This window comes from Artemia franciscana, chromosome 1 (assembly GCF_032884065.1).
Source record: "Artemia franciscana chromosome 1, ASM3288406v1, whole genome shotgun sequence".
Classification (NCBI taxonomy): Eukaryota; Metazoa; Arthropoda; class Branchiopoda; order Anostraca; family Artemiidae; genus Artemia; species Artemia franciscana.
Window position 1 is genome coordinate 50,427,245 of NC_088863.1, and position 15,443 is coordinate 50,442,687.

At 35.6% G+C, this 15,443-nt stretch overlaps 1 protein-coding gene across 5 annotated transcripts in view; it reads right to left on the reverse strand.

The window, feature by feature from the left end:
- LOC136031061 (uncharacterized) overlaps positions 1-15,191 on the reverse strand; it is a 45,551-nt gene extending 30,360 nt beyond the window's left edge. For 2 of the 5 annotated variants that reach the window (XM_065710345.1, XM_065710308.1), the window contains exons 1-3: positions 15,040-15,165; positions 8,985-9,080; positions 914-1,676 (exon numbers count right to left, since the gene is read on the reverse strand). In XM_065710345.1, the coding sequence (XP_065566417.1) occupies positions 914-939 (26 nt within the window). In that variant the 5' untranslated portion in view covers positions 940-1,676; positions 8,985-9,080; positions 15,040-15,165. Of the gene's footprint in view, positions 1-913; positions 1,677-8,984; positions 9,081-13,645; positions 14,161-15,039 lie in introns of those variants that run through there. The other 3 variants (XM_065710326.1, XM_065710315.1, XM_065710334.1) reach the window with 3 other exon arrangements.
- Between the last annotated feature and the right edge of the window lie 252 nt (positions 15,192-15,443).

Here is a 15,443-nt window from a genome sequence, read left to right on the forward strand (position 1 = left end):
GGGAAGAGCTTGAAACTTTCACAGTAGGGCACACTAATATGCTAAATCTAATCACAGGACTAACGTACATAATGCTATACTAATGTAGCTAGCATCAGGGGGCCTGCAAAGAACATTAAAAATCAAAAAATGGAAAGAGGAATACATTAAAAAAATACTTATATTTTGTTTTTCAATTACAAAAAACGTAGAAGAAGCAATTTCCTTTGGAATGAGCCCTTAAACAGCTCTCTATGATTTTCCAGTTTCCTGCTATTTTGTTCTATCATACAGCTTAAAAAGGATGCAAAATTTTATCTGATCCAAACTTATTAATATTAATTTTTATGTAGCGTTTAACTGGGGATTGAATTGAGTTTTTCTATTTGTACAACGAAATAATCAATCTATAAGCTTTATGGTTATAGTTTAAGCCTTTCCTGGTCGCTCATTACTTTAACTTCAGCAATTGACAAACAATAATAGATTCCAGATCAATTTCACAGCATATGTAGCTATGAACTCTTTCGTGCTTTTGTATTAATGAACATAATGTTATAATTTAAAAAAAAATCTCTTAGTATGAAACTACATTGAAAGATTCATGCAATATATAGCCTACGCTCAACATATATATATATATATATATATATATATATATATATATATATATATATATATATATATATATATATATATATATATATATGCTCAAAAAATAGAGTTTGTAGTCTTGTTCACAATTGGGGGTTAAAGTGATAAGGTTAAAGTATATATATATGCTCAAAAAACAGTAGTCTTGTAGGAGTTTGTAGTCTTGTTCACAATTGGGGGTTAAAGTGATAAGCTCTTGAACCTTACAACTAACTTGTGCAGAAGAATGAGAAGGAATGAAAAAAAGAATAAAAACTGAAAAAAATTGAGTATTGCTCACCATATCTCCTTCTTTCCTTGACACATTATGTACAAGTTGTTTATGCTAAATACTGAAGCATAAAAACTAAAAGTAACGAGAAAGAGGATATGAGGGATTTAGGTGGCGCTAGAGATATTATAAACTTCTTCCAAAATTTTTGAAGAAATATGGGAAAAACAAGTTCACATAATATGCCTGAAAAGGTACTTTTAGCATGTCAGACACCTATCCTTGCCCCCATCTCAAATTGGATTAAAATTGAAAATTACTCAAAAATATCACTTGAGTAAGTAACTGAAAATAAAGAGACAAAGAGAGGGTACTGTCCTATGGTTCTCATGCTAAAAAGGGGACTTAAATTCCATTTCTTTATTTTTTTCTAATGTCTATTCTTAAATTCCTTTTCAGCGTTGAGTAAAATAATCATTCATGAGGAAAAATTTATGCATCTTCATGTTTCAATCCTCTTCATTAACAGCCTTAAACCGAATTGATGTAAAATTTTACCACTGTTGAGTATACACGAAAAAATTGTATTAATACAAACTATTCCACTTCTAATTCCATCACTAATGATTTGCAGCAGAGTAAGCATCTTCTGTGCTTTTATTCCTGGTGATGTATCATTTACTACTTCAAGGTATCTGTCCATAAAATATATCTTGCTATAATCTTCAGTTTTTCCATACCCACTTTGCTTGGCAATTGTTGAAATACAAACGTTCAAATACCTTCCCAAGTATGACAAAGAGTCGTCATTGTTTTCAACCACACTCATTTTCTAGAATAGAAGAAACAAAGATAATACTCTTTGAAAAAAAAATGGAAATTAAAGCTTCAAACTACTTGCACTTTACGTACTTATATCGTCAATGCCAACATGAAAGAACGAGATTTTTTCAACGCAAGCCTGATTCAAGTACTGCTCGCATCTCTTTAGCTCAATACGAAATTCAGTTCAGAGCATGTTACTGAATATTAGTGCTAGCTTACAGTCAGGTGACAAATGATCAATACTTCCTATTTCACAACATTTGCTCAGGTCAAATTTTTGTCTCCATATTTATGGAGCTTTTTTTCTCTGTAATCTATCAGTTTTAAATTAGATTTCTTCTATTAACACCTTTGAAAATAGGGTAAACGGTGGATATGAATACACCCTCTACATCTGCAAATGCAACAGATATGGAGTCAATGAAAAATCAGGAGGTTGGTATGCATTAAATATAATCTTCTAATAAAAAAGAAATCATTGAAAAAGAAAATTGAACTTGGTGTTTTTATGGCACTTGATATCTGCCAAGTGACCATCATTTTTGCAGTTTGGCGATTAACTAGGTTCTCCTATTATCTTGATGATAGCGTTCTGAGGTCTACATCTGGTAACAACATATGCTGGTAAATTGGAAGTTTCAAAGGCGGTGTATTTGCATAAATACTGATCTGGAACATATTAGGAACTGTAGTGAATCCCTATTTTGTGTTGTTTCTTTTATTAATTAGCTTCTTGTATGATTTATTCGTTTGAATCATCAATCTAAACGCTATATTGTGAAAAATCACTAGTTTTAGAGAAAAACCACTTGTTTTAGAACAAAAATTGCTATAAAACACTTAGCTAGAAGAAAATCACTTGGCAACATAAAAAATCACTAGAAATAGTGACAGATCTTTACGTGTGGCAACCTTGATTGTTACAATGAATCTAGATGACCAAGTCCAGAATGACTAATAAGACAGTAGTTCAAACAGAAATTTGACCTGGATTGGCTGCTGCTGTCTTTCCTGGTTTGGCAATGCCTGGTGCAGGCCTGATGGTTCCTTTTGTTTCTAGGGAACTAAACCTTGGAAAACGTTTAGAGTTGAGGGATTGGGATGAGACTTGGTGGGAAAAATAAGCAGAAGTCCTAGATACGTGATTGAGATGACCGGAACGGATCCACTCTATTTGGGGGAGTTAGGGTGGGGGGATTGGGAACCGGAAATCTTGGAAAACACTTAAAGCGGAGAGATCAAGATGAAACTTGGTGGGAAGAATAAAAACAAGTCCAAGACACGTGACTGACATAACTTGACCGGATCCGCTCTCTTTTTGTGGAGTTCTGGGGAGTAATTTGGAAACATTAGAAAAAATTAGGTATTTGTAACTTACGAACGGTTGATCAGGTCTTAATGAAATTTGATATTTAGAAGGATCTTGTGCTTTAGAGCTCTCATTTAAAATCCCGACCAGATCCGGTGACATTGGGGGGAGTTGGAGGGGGAAGCCGGAATTCTTGGAAAACGTGAAAATTGAGGTATCTTTATCTTACGAATGGCTGATCCGATCTTAATGAAACTTGATACATAGAAGGATCTTATGTCTCAGGTGCTCCATTTCCAATCCAAATCGGATCCGGGGACATATGGGGTCGGAGGGAGGAAACAAAAATCTAAATCTAAAAAAAAAAAAATCCCACATGTCTTGATGATTTCAACTTAGTATCCTTAGCCATTCTTACGATATTAGAGTCTTTTTGATAGACTGCATGCACATAGTGTCTTTTGATCCAGCTCAAAACACCCCTTAACATTCTCGAAAGTTTTACCTTTATATCCTCAGCCTTTTTTGACACACCGAGAATCAAACATTATCTCTTTTATAAAATAATAAATCCTGCATGTCTTATTGTTCAGATTGGAAAGATTCAATCGGCATATTGTTCAATGGGTAGATTGCATAATTTACAATCCTTGCCCTGGAGCTGTGGGGGGGGGGTATAGAATAATTGAAGACATAGTTATTTGATATTTTGGTTATTTTGAACAATAAGACTTTCTAAAAATTTCGGACCAATGCTAAAGAAGCAGCACCTAACTATGGCCAGGGGCCGGTTGCCCTCCGCTTACTCTTCAACATCCCTTTCAACATACCCTGAGAATTTCAACTGGATGCTCTCAGATGTTCCTTTAACATTGTTGATACACGGTTTTGACTAGCAGCATACACATAATGTGTTTTGATTGTGTTCTTCATCACTCTCAACATTTCCCCAAAATTTCGCCTTAGTATGCTAAGCCTTTTTGGAGGCCCAGGCTCAAACATGCCCCCTTTCTATAGGCAGCACAATAGTGCTACCCAAGTAAAGGGCAATGTATTATCTACTTATTATTTATTTTATTTTTTAGACCAGGGCACTCCATATAGAGAAGGTTGTTGTAGAAACCCTTTGATATGTTCAATTGGAAATTGAAGTGGTTAGGATTCTTTTTAATAGCCAAAAGTGATTGGAGGACAACCAGCCCCCCTCCCACCCATTATTTCCCCAAACACATCCAGTCAAAATTTTTAGATAGCCTTTTTGCTCAGTATAGCTGAAAGGTCTACAAATTATGTCTTTGAGAATGACAACCCCGCCTCCTCAAAGATCCTTCAGGGCAAGGGTGTAAGTTATTTCATGGGGGCATATAAGGTTTTTACAAAACGGATAGTTGTATAAACTTCAGAGGGGGCTCATTGGATTGGTAATTAGAAAATCTAGCACCCTTTTCAAGAGTCAAAGTAATTCAAAGACAATTACCCTCCCACCCCCCTACCAGTTATATTTTCCCAAAATGCATCTGAACAAAATTTTGAAAAATGTATCTGACCATTTGTTCAAAAATAGTCCAAAAATCACATAACAAGGCCTGTGGGGTTGACGCAGCCCTCTAGAGTCTGGAGAGAAGGATTGTTAGTTATGACCCAGTGGCATATAAAGTCTTTATGGAAGGAGTGGTTGTGTGAACATTAGAGGAGCCTAATTTGATTTGAAATGTATACTTCTAGCTCCCTTTTAAGAGTCAAAGATGATGGAGGGCGATTAGCCAACTCTCCCAGACATCCTCTTTTACCCAATTGCATTTAATCAAAATCACGAGATAGTAATTTTGCTCACAATAGTCCAAAGAGAATATAACAATGTCTTCATGGTAGACACAACCCCAGAGCCCAGGAGCAAGGGTTGTAAGTTATACCCCAGGGCATATAAGGCTTATGTAGAACGGGTGGTCAAATAAACTACAGATTGGAAGGAGGCTTATTTGATTTTAAATCAGAAGTTCTAGTGCTTTTTTAAGAGTCAAAGTGAATGAAGGACAACCATCCCCCCCAAGCTTACCATTCTTAAAACACATCCAATCAAAATTGTAAGAGCGATTTTTTTCAGCATTATTGAAAGATCTAGTAATTATATCTTTGGAGATGTCAACCACCCCACAGTCCTCAGTGCAGTTTGTTCATTGCTTACATATTGCATATATTATTGAGAAAGGTATGTATTTTTAACTTTACTTTCCAAAAAGACGAAGGTCATTCAGGTTAGCTTTTCAATAAAGTGCTGAATTAAATCAAACTACATTATGTGCATAAAGATTGTGAAAAGGGTGTTGCTCAGGAATGATTGAACATATCAATTTGGAACTTTCAGGTAAGGTTAAGGGAGAGGATCAAAGAGGCAAAATTTGCAAGGTACCACTAATGCTACAACTATGACCACTACTACTGCTACCACACTATTCCGTTCACAATACTGAGGGGAAATTTTAACTAAATCAAAAGATGCTATGTGTATGTGTATTAAAGAGCATATCTCAAGAAAAGGTTTGGGTATTAAGTTGGAACTTTCAGAGACAACTTAAATGGAAGATCATTTGACTAAAATGGAATATGTACATGCTATTACTAATACTTCTATCACTGCTATCTTTAATACTACTTCAACTACTTCTTCTACTGCAACAATTTGTTAAGCTAAGAAAATCAATTTGAAAATTTAAAGAAGTATATGAACAAACAGGTTATTGAAAGGACATATCAGCAATGTCATAGCAATGGCTAATTGTAATAGGTTGAAACTTCCAGGTTTTGACAGGACGAATGTTAACTGACCAAAAGGCAATACATTAATACTACTAGTAGTAATACCAATGATACTGCTGTGACTACTATTAGGCCTATGCCTAATGGTAAGAAGATTAAAATTCCAAGGAATCTTGAGGGGGGAAGCTGAACTGAATCACAACCACACCATTCATATGCATTTTGTCAAAAGGATGTAGCAGCGATATCTTAGGGACAGTTTGGAGCTAAAGTTGAAAATAACAAGGCTTTTTTTAAGATACTGAACGAACCAAAATGAAATATTTGCATCCTAATGCTATTGCTTCTACTCATACTACTGCTACTAAATTACTACTTTTACTACCACTACTGCCACTAAAACTAAGGCTACAAGGCTTGGAATGATTCCTGCTCATTAAAAAGTGACTTGACGACCTGTCGAGGGACTTTTAGGGATGAAAAAAGGGACCAAAGTGGGAAGGGATTTTGACTGACTTTCATGGTCAAATCATTCCTCTGTTCATGAATTAGAAGCAGTGGTCAAGTCGCCCTAAGAATCATCATATTAATGAGCCTCGGAAGGAACTCATTTTCCATGGAGACAGGTCAGTTGTCTTTGTTTTTCTATTTTGTTTTTGTCAAACTAAGTTATATTTATTTAAAACATAAAAAAAGTAAGGCAATATTCACAGACTCTTTTGAAGCCACTGCTCTCTGTAAGCGATGGGTGCCTTTTTTTAAGAAGGCATGAATAATTGCTCTTTTTTTGTTTTTCAGAGGCTCCTTTTCTTGCAATGATTCATCAAGTCTATCTAACTCATTTTTTGCTATAGATGTCAAATAGGTTTAGCTTCCTTTCTTTCTCTTAGTCTTGTATGCTTTGTCCAGAAGCTCATTCTTTTACCTTGCTCTCCACTTAGTCTTAGTATTTTGACCAAGCCTACTTAGTTAAAGTCAGCAACTCCTTGGGAATAGGACACCTTTTGGGTTTGCCTCTATATGTGTTCAATTTGTAAATCACTAACAGCTTTGTATTCAGGACTCTTTCTGACATGACAGCTTTGTCCAACAGAAGAAGTCTTCCCGAGAGCAAAAAACCTCGCTCTATGTAAGCACTGCCATGCGATAATGTCAATGCAGCTTCACTAGCTTTGACAAAATAGTATACTTTTGCCCAGCAAAGCATCCATCATACAGAACTTTTGATGCCAGTAATGGTCGACATATGAGGGCGTTGGTTCTACTGAGTTCTTGGCTTGCAGTAATATCCACTTAGTTCTAACATTGTCAACACTTACTCCTACCTGGATCTATTGATCAAGCAAAACTATATTTGATAGACTTCTAGCTCTTTTTCTTTTCGGGGGATCGAGACCCCTATGCGCTTTGAGATGGCTATTAGAAGAGATGGGGCACTTTTTGGCAGCTGCCTTGAAATACCTTAGCACCCTTTAACTGAACCTTTGTCTTTCTGCAAAGGTGAGTTACTGCCCATCGAACAAAAGTTCAACAAAGTTGGATGACTCCCCCCCCCCAAAAAAAAAAAATTCCTTGAAGCCTTTCATGAATCAGTTGTGCACAACAGTGATACTACATGTTCCAATGTTTACAAGCTCTTTTGAAGTCTGTTTTCTTCTTCAATGCATTCCTTTGCAACCATACTTATTGACATTAGGCCCATCACTGCCCATCATTATTAGTCTTTCAAGAGGTAAATTCTTGCTCCCAATGCATGACATCATCTTTTTTACAATGTCCTCATTACGTGCTTGGCTTGTCCCATGAAATATGTTATCAGATGGTGGCTCACTACTTGATCTCAACAATCTTTAGCCCTTTTTTGCCTTCACTGTTAGTAGTTTTGTCATGTTCAAGAACAAAGTGAGCTTCATCCTATGTTCTTGATAAGTTAGTTTTACAGTCTTGGTGAAGGGCATCAGCTGTCAAGTACATAGCTTTCTTCACAATCATCAAGATCCCAACAGTAGCTTACAATTGAACAGGGCTTCAAAGCCATCAATGATTCTCTTACACATAGCTGTAGACATCAAAACTTACAAGAACTGGAATACCCAGATAATTTGTGCTTTGCATGCACCATCTTTGTAACAAAAGATATCAAGAGTTTTACTTCAGTTGCTGGCTGACGGCTCTTTTGATTGGGACTATTGCCTAACAGATCAACACAATTGTAATGGATTGAGATGGACTGCAACCTGTTTTTTGTGCTTGTCCAACAAAGCACACTGATTCAAGGTGTAAAAACCTTTGCAACAGCTAGGGTTTTTTCCTGCATATTTTGCACTACAAAGAAAACTCATCATCATGAGTCCTACACCATTCGTTTATCTTACTGCAACTCGTGTCTTCTTTAGTTAACCAGGAGCAACAAAATTTGAAGTTGCCCATTGTCATTCCTAAATAAACTTGGGAGACCTGAAACACAAGTAGGTTTAAACACAACAGGAAAAACACTTGAATACAAGATTTTTGTCACCTGAATATTCTGCTCCTGGTACTCTCCTCTTCCCACTCAACCTGCTATTAGTTTATTAACTAAGAGTTAGAGGGAAAGAATATATAATTTGTATAATTGGAATACAAGTAAATTCAAACAAATTCATACTGGTATTGTTCATTTTATGAAGCTACAGGAAATTATCTATCCTTGAAAGTTACCAAGATATAACCAATCCATCCCACCCACCCTAGAGACCAATGTTACTCTCTCCTTGAATGATACAGCCATGTGACCCATCAATCCCACCCACCATATTGGTTAATTCTTTGCTGTTATTAGCTGTCAATGTTTACAACATTTAATTGACACTTTGGCAACAGAGAAAGTTCCTACTGTTTTATTGTTTCTTTCTAAAGTGCAACAGCATAACCAAGAGAGCAGTACAAGCATATTTGTAGAGAAGCTATATTATCTAAAATGGGTCATTCAAATATATTATGCATCAGTTCTCAAATATACCATGCTCCCAAATAGGGAATTTTAAAGACTTAGCTGTGGGATTTAAGGGACTTTCTGCAGAAAAAGGGACTTGGAAGGGACTTCAGCCCAAAAAAGGGACATTAGGGACTAATTCCAAGCCCTAAGGCTATTACTGTTAATTCTACTTCTCTTATTACTACTGCTGCTGCTATTAAAACTAAGGATATTAAGGTGAAAAACATGGAATCTATTGAAGCTATATGGAAATGAATCAAAACACACTATACCTGCACAGGTTGTCAAGAGGACACATCAGAAATACTTCAGGAATAGTTGGTGGCAATAAGCTGCAACTTCCAGCATGCATTGAAGGGGATGCTGAACTAAATTAAAACAAACTATTAACATGTGGATTTTAAAACGGGTGACAAAGCAATATCTCAAGAATAGCTTGCACTATTAAGTTAAACCTTTAAGGGTGAGTTGTGGCAAAACTAGCCAGAAGGTGCTATGTGTACACTATTAATACACAACTACTATAGTTACTGTAACTCATGAGCTAAATGTATTAAGGGAAAACTTTTAAGAAAAATCAAGGGTCAGTTCTAATTATACAAAAACATTATATGCACACTAGTTTTCAAAAGGACATTTAAGCAATATCATAGGAAGCCCTGCTTTACAACACCTAAAAATATCACTGAAACTTTTAGGAGCTAATCTGATTTGAAATTAAAAGTTCTAGTGGCTTTTTTTGAAATCTCGAACCCATCCATTTTCCAAACACATCCAATCAAAATTTTGAGACAGCCATTTTGTTAAGAATAGTAGAATGGTGCAGCCACTATGTTTCTAGGGACAATGGGTATGTCAATTCCACGCAATTATTCAATTAACCAAATATTAAAACTAAATCAAAAGGCACTGTGTGTATGGTTGGAATAAGGCACCTCAGAACTATCTCTAGAATAACTGAGAAGTATCAAGTCGAAATTTCTGGGGCTACTACTATTACTATTTCTGCTCTTACAATTTAAATAAATGAAAAGATTGCAAGTGTATCCAGGCTTTCAAAAAGCATAAACAGAATGTTTTGGGAGTGATATTAAGTTTTATTTTTCTCGTCAATTTGAGAAGGTATAAGATAAAAAAAAAAAAAAAAACAATGCTATTTGTGTCCAGATCAAAAGGTTTATCCAACATACAAATAGCAAGCCAAACTATGGATTCTTATAGAAAAAAAAATATATAAACAAATTTTTTGTCATGAAAAAGACAATGTCAATAAGAACAAACAAAAATTAATTTTAAGAACTATTTCCACAAAAGAAGTTTCTCTAAGAAAACTAAAGGGCTCCATTGAGTCAAAAATGAGCAGAAATAAATTAAATGGTTTTCCAAGCATAAAACTACCATAAACCACCATCAATAAATAAATGAAACCAAAAACAAATAGAAATTCCAATAAATTACCAAGTCAAACTCAAGACAATTAATGGTTAGCATGATTATGGCTGCAAACGCCTATGCCTTCTTGAGACCAGAACATAATTTGCACTTAACTGAAAACAATGAACATGTTAAATTTTCCCCCTTTTTTACTTTAATAAATAAAAAGTAATCAATTTTTTCAGTAAAGTGAAGATCATATTCTTATTTTCAGAAAGCATGGGGATTATCAGCCCTACTCATGTAAATTTTTGCTCCCTTTGAGTTTGACTTGGTTATTTATTATTATTTCTGCTTGGTTGGGGTTTTATTTATTCATTGATGGTTATGTATGGTAGTTTTATGCTTGCAAGATTACTTGAGTTTATTTCTTGTTCATTTTTGGCTTAATGGAGCTCTTTACTTTTCTTTGAAAAACTTGTTTTGCAGAGTACATTTCTTTAACTAATCCAAATAAAAACCTTAGGCTATATGTCAACAAAGGACAATTTGCATAATGATTCTCCTTTTATCATTTTTGACTTAAAAATTGACCACTATTATTTTAAATTGTAAGATATCCCTCCAAAGTTTAAGTAGCCACCCCTTCCATATCAATTATCTTTAGGGAGAAATGAATAATAATGATAAATTGAAGTCTTGTGGCTGTTTACAATAGGCAACACTAGAGTGTTGTCTCTTAGAAGTATTGCAAAACCAACAATCAAGTCTTGTTTATCATCTATTAATGAAATGCTGTAACTCAGTAATTGACTAAAACACCAATGAAAGCTCAACTTCAAACAGATATTGACACCTTCAATGGAGATTAAAGAGAGTTTTTACATTTTAGCAAAGGTGTCACCTTTAAAGAGAAGAAAATCAGCCAAATATTTCATTGCCAGACTAGTTCACTTGCTCCAGCAAATGAATATGAAGAAAGTACCAGTGATAGTGCAGGAGATCTAGAAGTCAAGCTCTGGAAGAACAGTTCTGGCAGATTTGTAAACACTGGCAGCCTGTATTATAAGTTAAAGAAGTTCTGGTAGATCCAACCATCAGTGGTAGAACCAGTTGCCTAGCAGAGGAGCTTTTATTTACTATCAATCCTATCAATACTTGGCTGATTTTTAACTGAGCAAGGAACAAGGTGAGAGAAGCAGCTAGACAAGTTGGAAAAGAACAAGAGAGGAAACTTCCTGAAGATGCTAAATCAGCCCCTAAGAAATTCTGGAAATATGTAAATGCAAAGCTGACCACAAGAAGAGAAATCTATATCCTTACGAACAAAGATGGCTCATCTGCAAGTTCTCAATCTGAAAGGGCCAATGCTTTTGATGATCTTTTTTTTAGCTCTGCTTTTAAACCAAAGCAACCAGACTCTGAACTATCCCATAAAATAAATGACTTGAAAGTCATTATCGCAAAGGAAGAAATCAAACTATAATCCAGAAACTTCAATCAGACAACTACAAAGGCCCAGACAGAATTGAGGTGCTATGGCTCAAAGAGAGTGTAGAATATATTGTTGAGCCTTTCCTAGAAATCTTACAACGCTCTATATACAAAGATGCAATACCATCAAGATGGTCTGATGCAGTTATCAGGGGCGGATCTAGAAAAAAATCTGGGGGGAGGGGCACTGGACCAAGGGCGCCAATGTGACTCGAGGTGGGCACCAAAAGCCCTATTGGGCCATTTGCTATTTAATTAGTCAAAAAAAGTAAAATTAAGAATTTTTCGAGTGGGGAGTGGGTAGGGGCAGTTCAAAAAATTACTCCTTAACATAAATTAATGTTGTAAGTTGCCTTATCATGTCCCCATCATTGATGCCCAGAAACAATACCCTAAATTGACAGGCTCTTTGAGAAAGAGAATAAAAGAAATCTGCCAAAAAAGAAAAAACACAATCTGAATGTGAAGATCTAGCAGGCAAGTTTAATTATATCATTAATCTTTCCTGAAAACAAGGTTTATCTTATAATTTTATGACGAAATGATTTGCAAACTGATTGTGCAAGCAGTTAAATCTCTAACAGATCAAGAGCAAAATCTTGGGTGCAGGGGAGACTAGACCAAGGGCGCCAATATGACTCAAGGTGAGCACCAAATTGATAAGCTTATTTTAAAAGAGATTTAAAAAAGAATGGAATAAGTATGCCAGAAGTATCTTGGGGGAAGGGTAGCCCCTTTGAACCCCATGAATCTGTTCCTGGCCTAAATTTCTTTTAACTCTTTCATTCATCTAATTTTAACCAAATTAGCTATATAGTTAAAATAAATAGATAGATAAATTTATTCACACAAAAGCACTATTGGGCCATTTGCTATTTAGTCACAAAACTAAAATTAATTCTTTTTTTAAAGATAGAGGAGGTTTATTATTAGTCAAAACTTACCTTTCAATTCCCAGAAATTTTTGGATATTTTACACAGAGTTATATTTTACCAAAATATCTGAAAATATCCTTTGATCCCCTTGCACATTCAGCCATCAGTCTTTGTCTCTTATCCATTCCAATGCTTGTGTCCAGATTTTTTATTTTATTCATTTTAAACTATTAGCTATGAAGCTACTTTTCAATATGTCATTGAAACTACTTTTATCTTCAACAGGTGTTTCCTTTTTTGTGAAATAGGGGAAAATTCCATGGTTGTAGAAAAATCTTTGCAGCAATAAAAAATTTGTATGCCAATTTTGCAGATATATACTGAACCTGCTGAAGATAAATAATTTTTGTTTGCTTTAAATTTCAACTTAGCTTTTTATATTCATAGGAAAGCTTTGCCTTTTGTTGTTAATTGGGGAAATCATGTGTGAATAATTGACCAAATTGACAAGCTTACTTAAAAAAGAACAGAATGCAAATGAGAGCACCAGAAACATCTGGGGGGGGGGCCTAAGGCCCCTCCCAGCCCCCTTGATCTGCCCATGGTAGTTACTGTCCCCATCCACAAAATAGGTGAACAATCAAAAGCAGAAAACTACTAACCTATGTGCCTGATATCACTAGTCAGTAAACATGTTGCATAAGAAACAGGATATTGAACCATGTATTACAGAGCAATAGGATAAATCCTAACCAATATGGATTTCAACTCCACAAAAGCTATACAACACAATCATTAGAAATATTCAACAATTGGAAACAAGCCCTGGAAGAGGGTAACAGCATCCTGGTAGTACTATTTGATGTCAAAAACTTTTGAAAGCATATTGCATGCAAAGTTAATGGATAAACTCCAACAGTACAATTTGCCAAGACAAATACTATCCTGGATAGAATTGTTCCTCAGAAACTGGACCCAAAAAGTTAGAGTGGGTGACAGCATCTCAAATCCAGCAAAAGTGACCAGGAGGGTGAAACAAGGTAGTGTCATTAGTCCTCTCCTCATCATACTCTTTATCAACAAAATCAACAGATATAGCACTGCCAAAATCCATGCATATGACACAAAACTTTATAGGAAGTTCATATCATCTCAAGATATAAAAACACTGCAAAAAAAACATTGATACCTTAACTGAAAACCTCCAGAGCATAGGTTTCAACTGCAATGCATAAAAAAACAAGGTCCTGCAGGTAGGGAAGCAAAATACTGCTTCTGCACCCCAACTAACAGTAAATGACAAAGCAGCCTGCAAAATGCCACTGACACTTGTTGACTCTGATAAAGATCTTGGCATTACTGTTGATCCACAGCTTAAATTTCATGGGCACACCTGGAAAACTATTTCCAAAACATCATAGGTTACTGAGCAGATCAGAAAAAGTTTCAAGCACTTGGGCAATACTTTTGTAAAACTTTACAAGGGGATTGTTAGACCTACAATAGAATATTGGAATATGAGTTGGGGGCCCAACCATAAAACAGACTTGGTTGCCCTGGAAAAGGTCCTAAGACCTACCACTAAACTTCTTCCTGGTTTGAAAGACTTAAGCTATGAAGAATTACCATTCAAACTGAACATACCCACCTTGAAATATATACAAATGAGAAGAGACCAGATACAGCAGTACAAAGTAAAGCAAAACCTCAAGAAACAGTCTCTCCAGAATTATTTTTACTCTTTAAAACTAAATACCACAAGAGGACACCAAGAAACACTATTCAAATTCATAGCAGTAAATAGATCAAGAGCCAACTTTTGGAGTGTCTTAGCAGTGGCTGACTTAGAACTTACTTCTAGAAATAATTGTGAAATCATAATTATAATGAACTTAGTATGTTTCATACTATCCTCTATAGGGGGCAGTATAACAAACTTGAATATAGCTATAATTAAGCCTGCTACTCACAAACTGTGAAGAGTATAGGTTACCAAATTTTTTGCAACAATACACATTTCATGAAAATAATGGTGTGTGATACTACCTGACTCTCTCCTTCTTTGGCTCCAACCCCTGATGGGCTAATATATAGCCCATATCATATAGGATACTTCTAATATCTTCTGCCACCTGTCACTCTTGTTTTTCTGGTTTTTGTTTTGTCACAATTGATTCAATTTATATGTAGACAGGTTGAAACAACAGAGGCATTGAAGGAATCAGAGCTTTTTTAAGGAGGAGGCAACCAGTTCAACTGTCTCAAGCGCTTTGGCTGAGTAGGCCTAGTAGCTCATTCTGATCAATTTTTCATTTTGGTTTGACCCTTAAGCTTACATTTTAATCAAGAGGGAGCATAGTAATTAATTTTTCTTCTTGGCATCACCAACCTTGGAAGCAAATCTGGGGAGAATAAATGGATAATATCTAATTTCGGTTTTATATTTGCACACTAGGGGGTAGTGGGTGAAGCTAAGCAGAGCTGCATGAAAAATATGTTGGCTACAAGTAGGCTGTTCTGTATACTTTGAAGTAAGAATTGTTTTTATGACCTATATGCTTGTCAATAGCCTGTAATCTATACCTATATCCAACACTGACAAATTTGAAGAAAGAAAATATTCAGTTCTACTACTTAATCATTTCTTGCTTCAGAATCTTGGTAGACCTTGTTTTCAAATTTTAAAATTTCTTGGGTAAATATTATTCTTATTCTTTCTCGGAATTACAATTGAATGGAATTCGCATGTTCTTTTGATCTCGAGTAGACATTTAAGGCACAGCCTATATAGACACCAGTTGCGCGGAGTCGATCTTGCCCATAGAAGGATTTCAATACACATCTTTAGACTTGTGTCAACCTCCGGTACTCCCACAGCCAATCAGCCGGAAAGACCTTGGCCCTAGTCCAGGAGTGGCTCTATTCCGCCATTCAGCGCGGAAAGATCTTTTCTTTATCGTCGATGTCGCGACGATGCTATGTGTTAC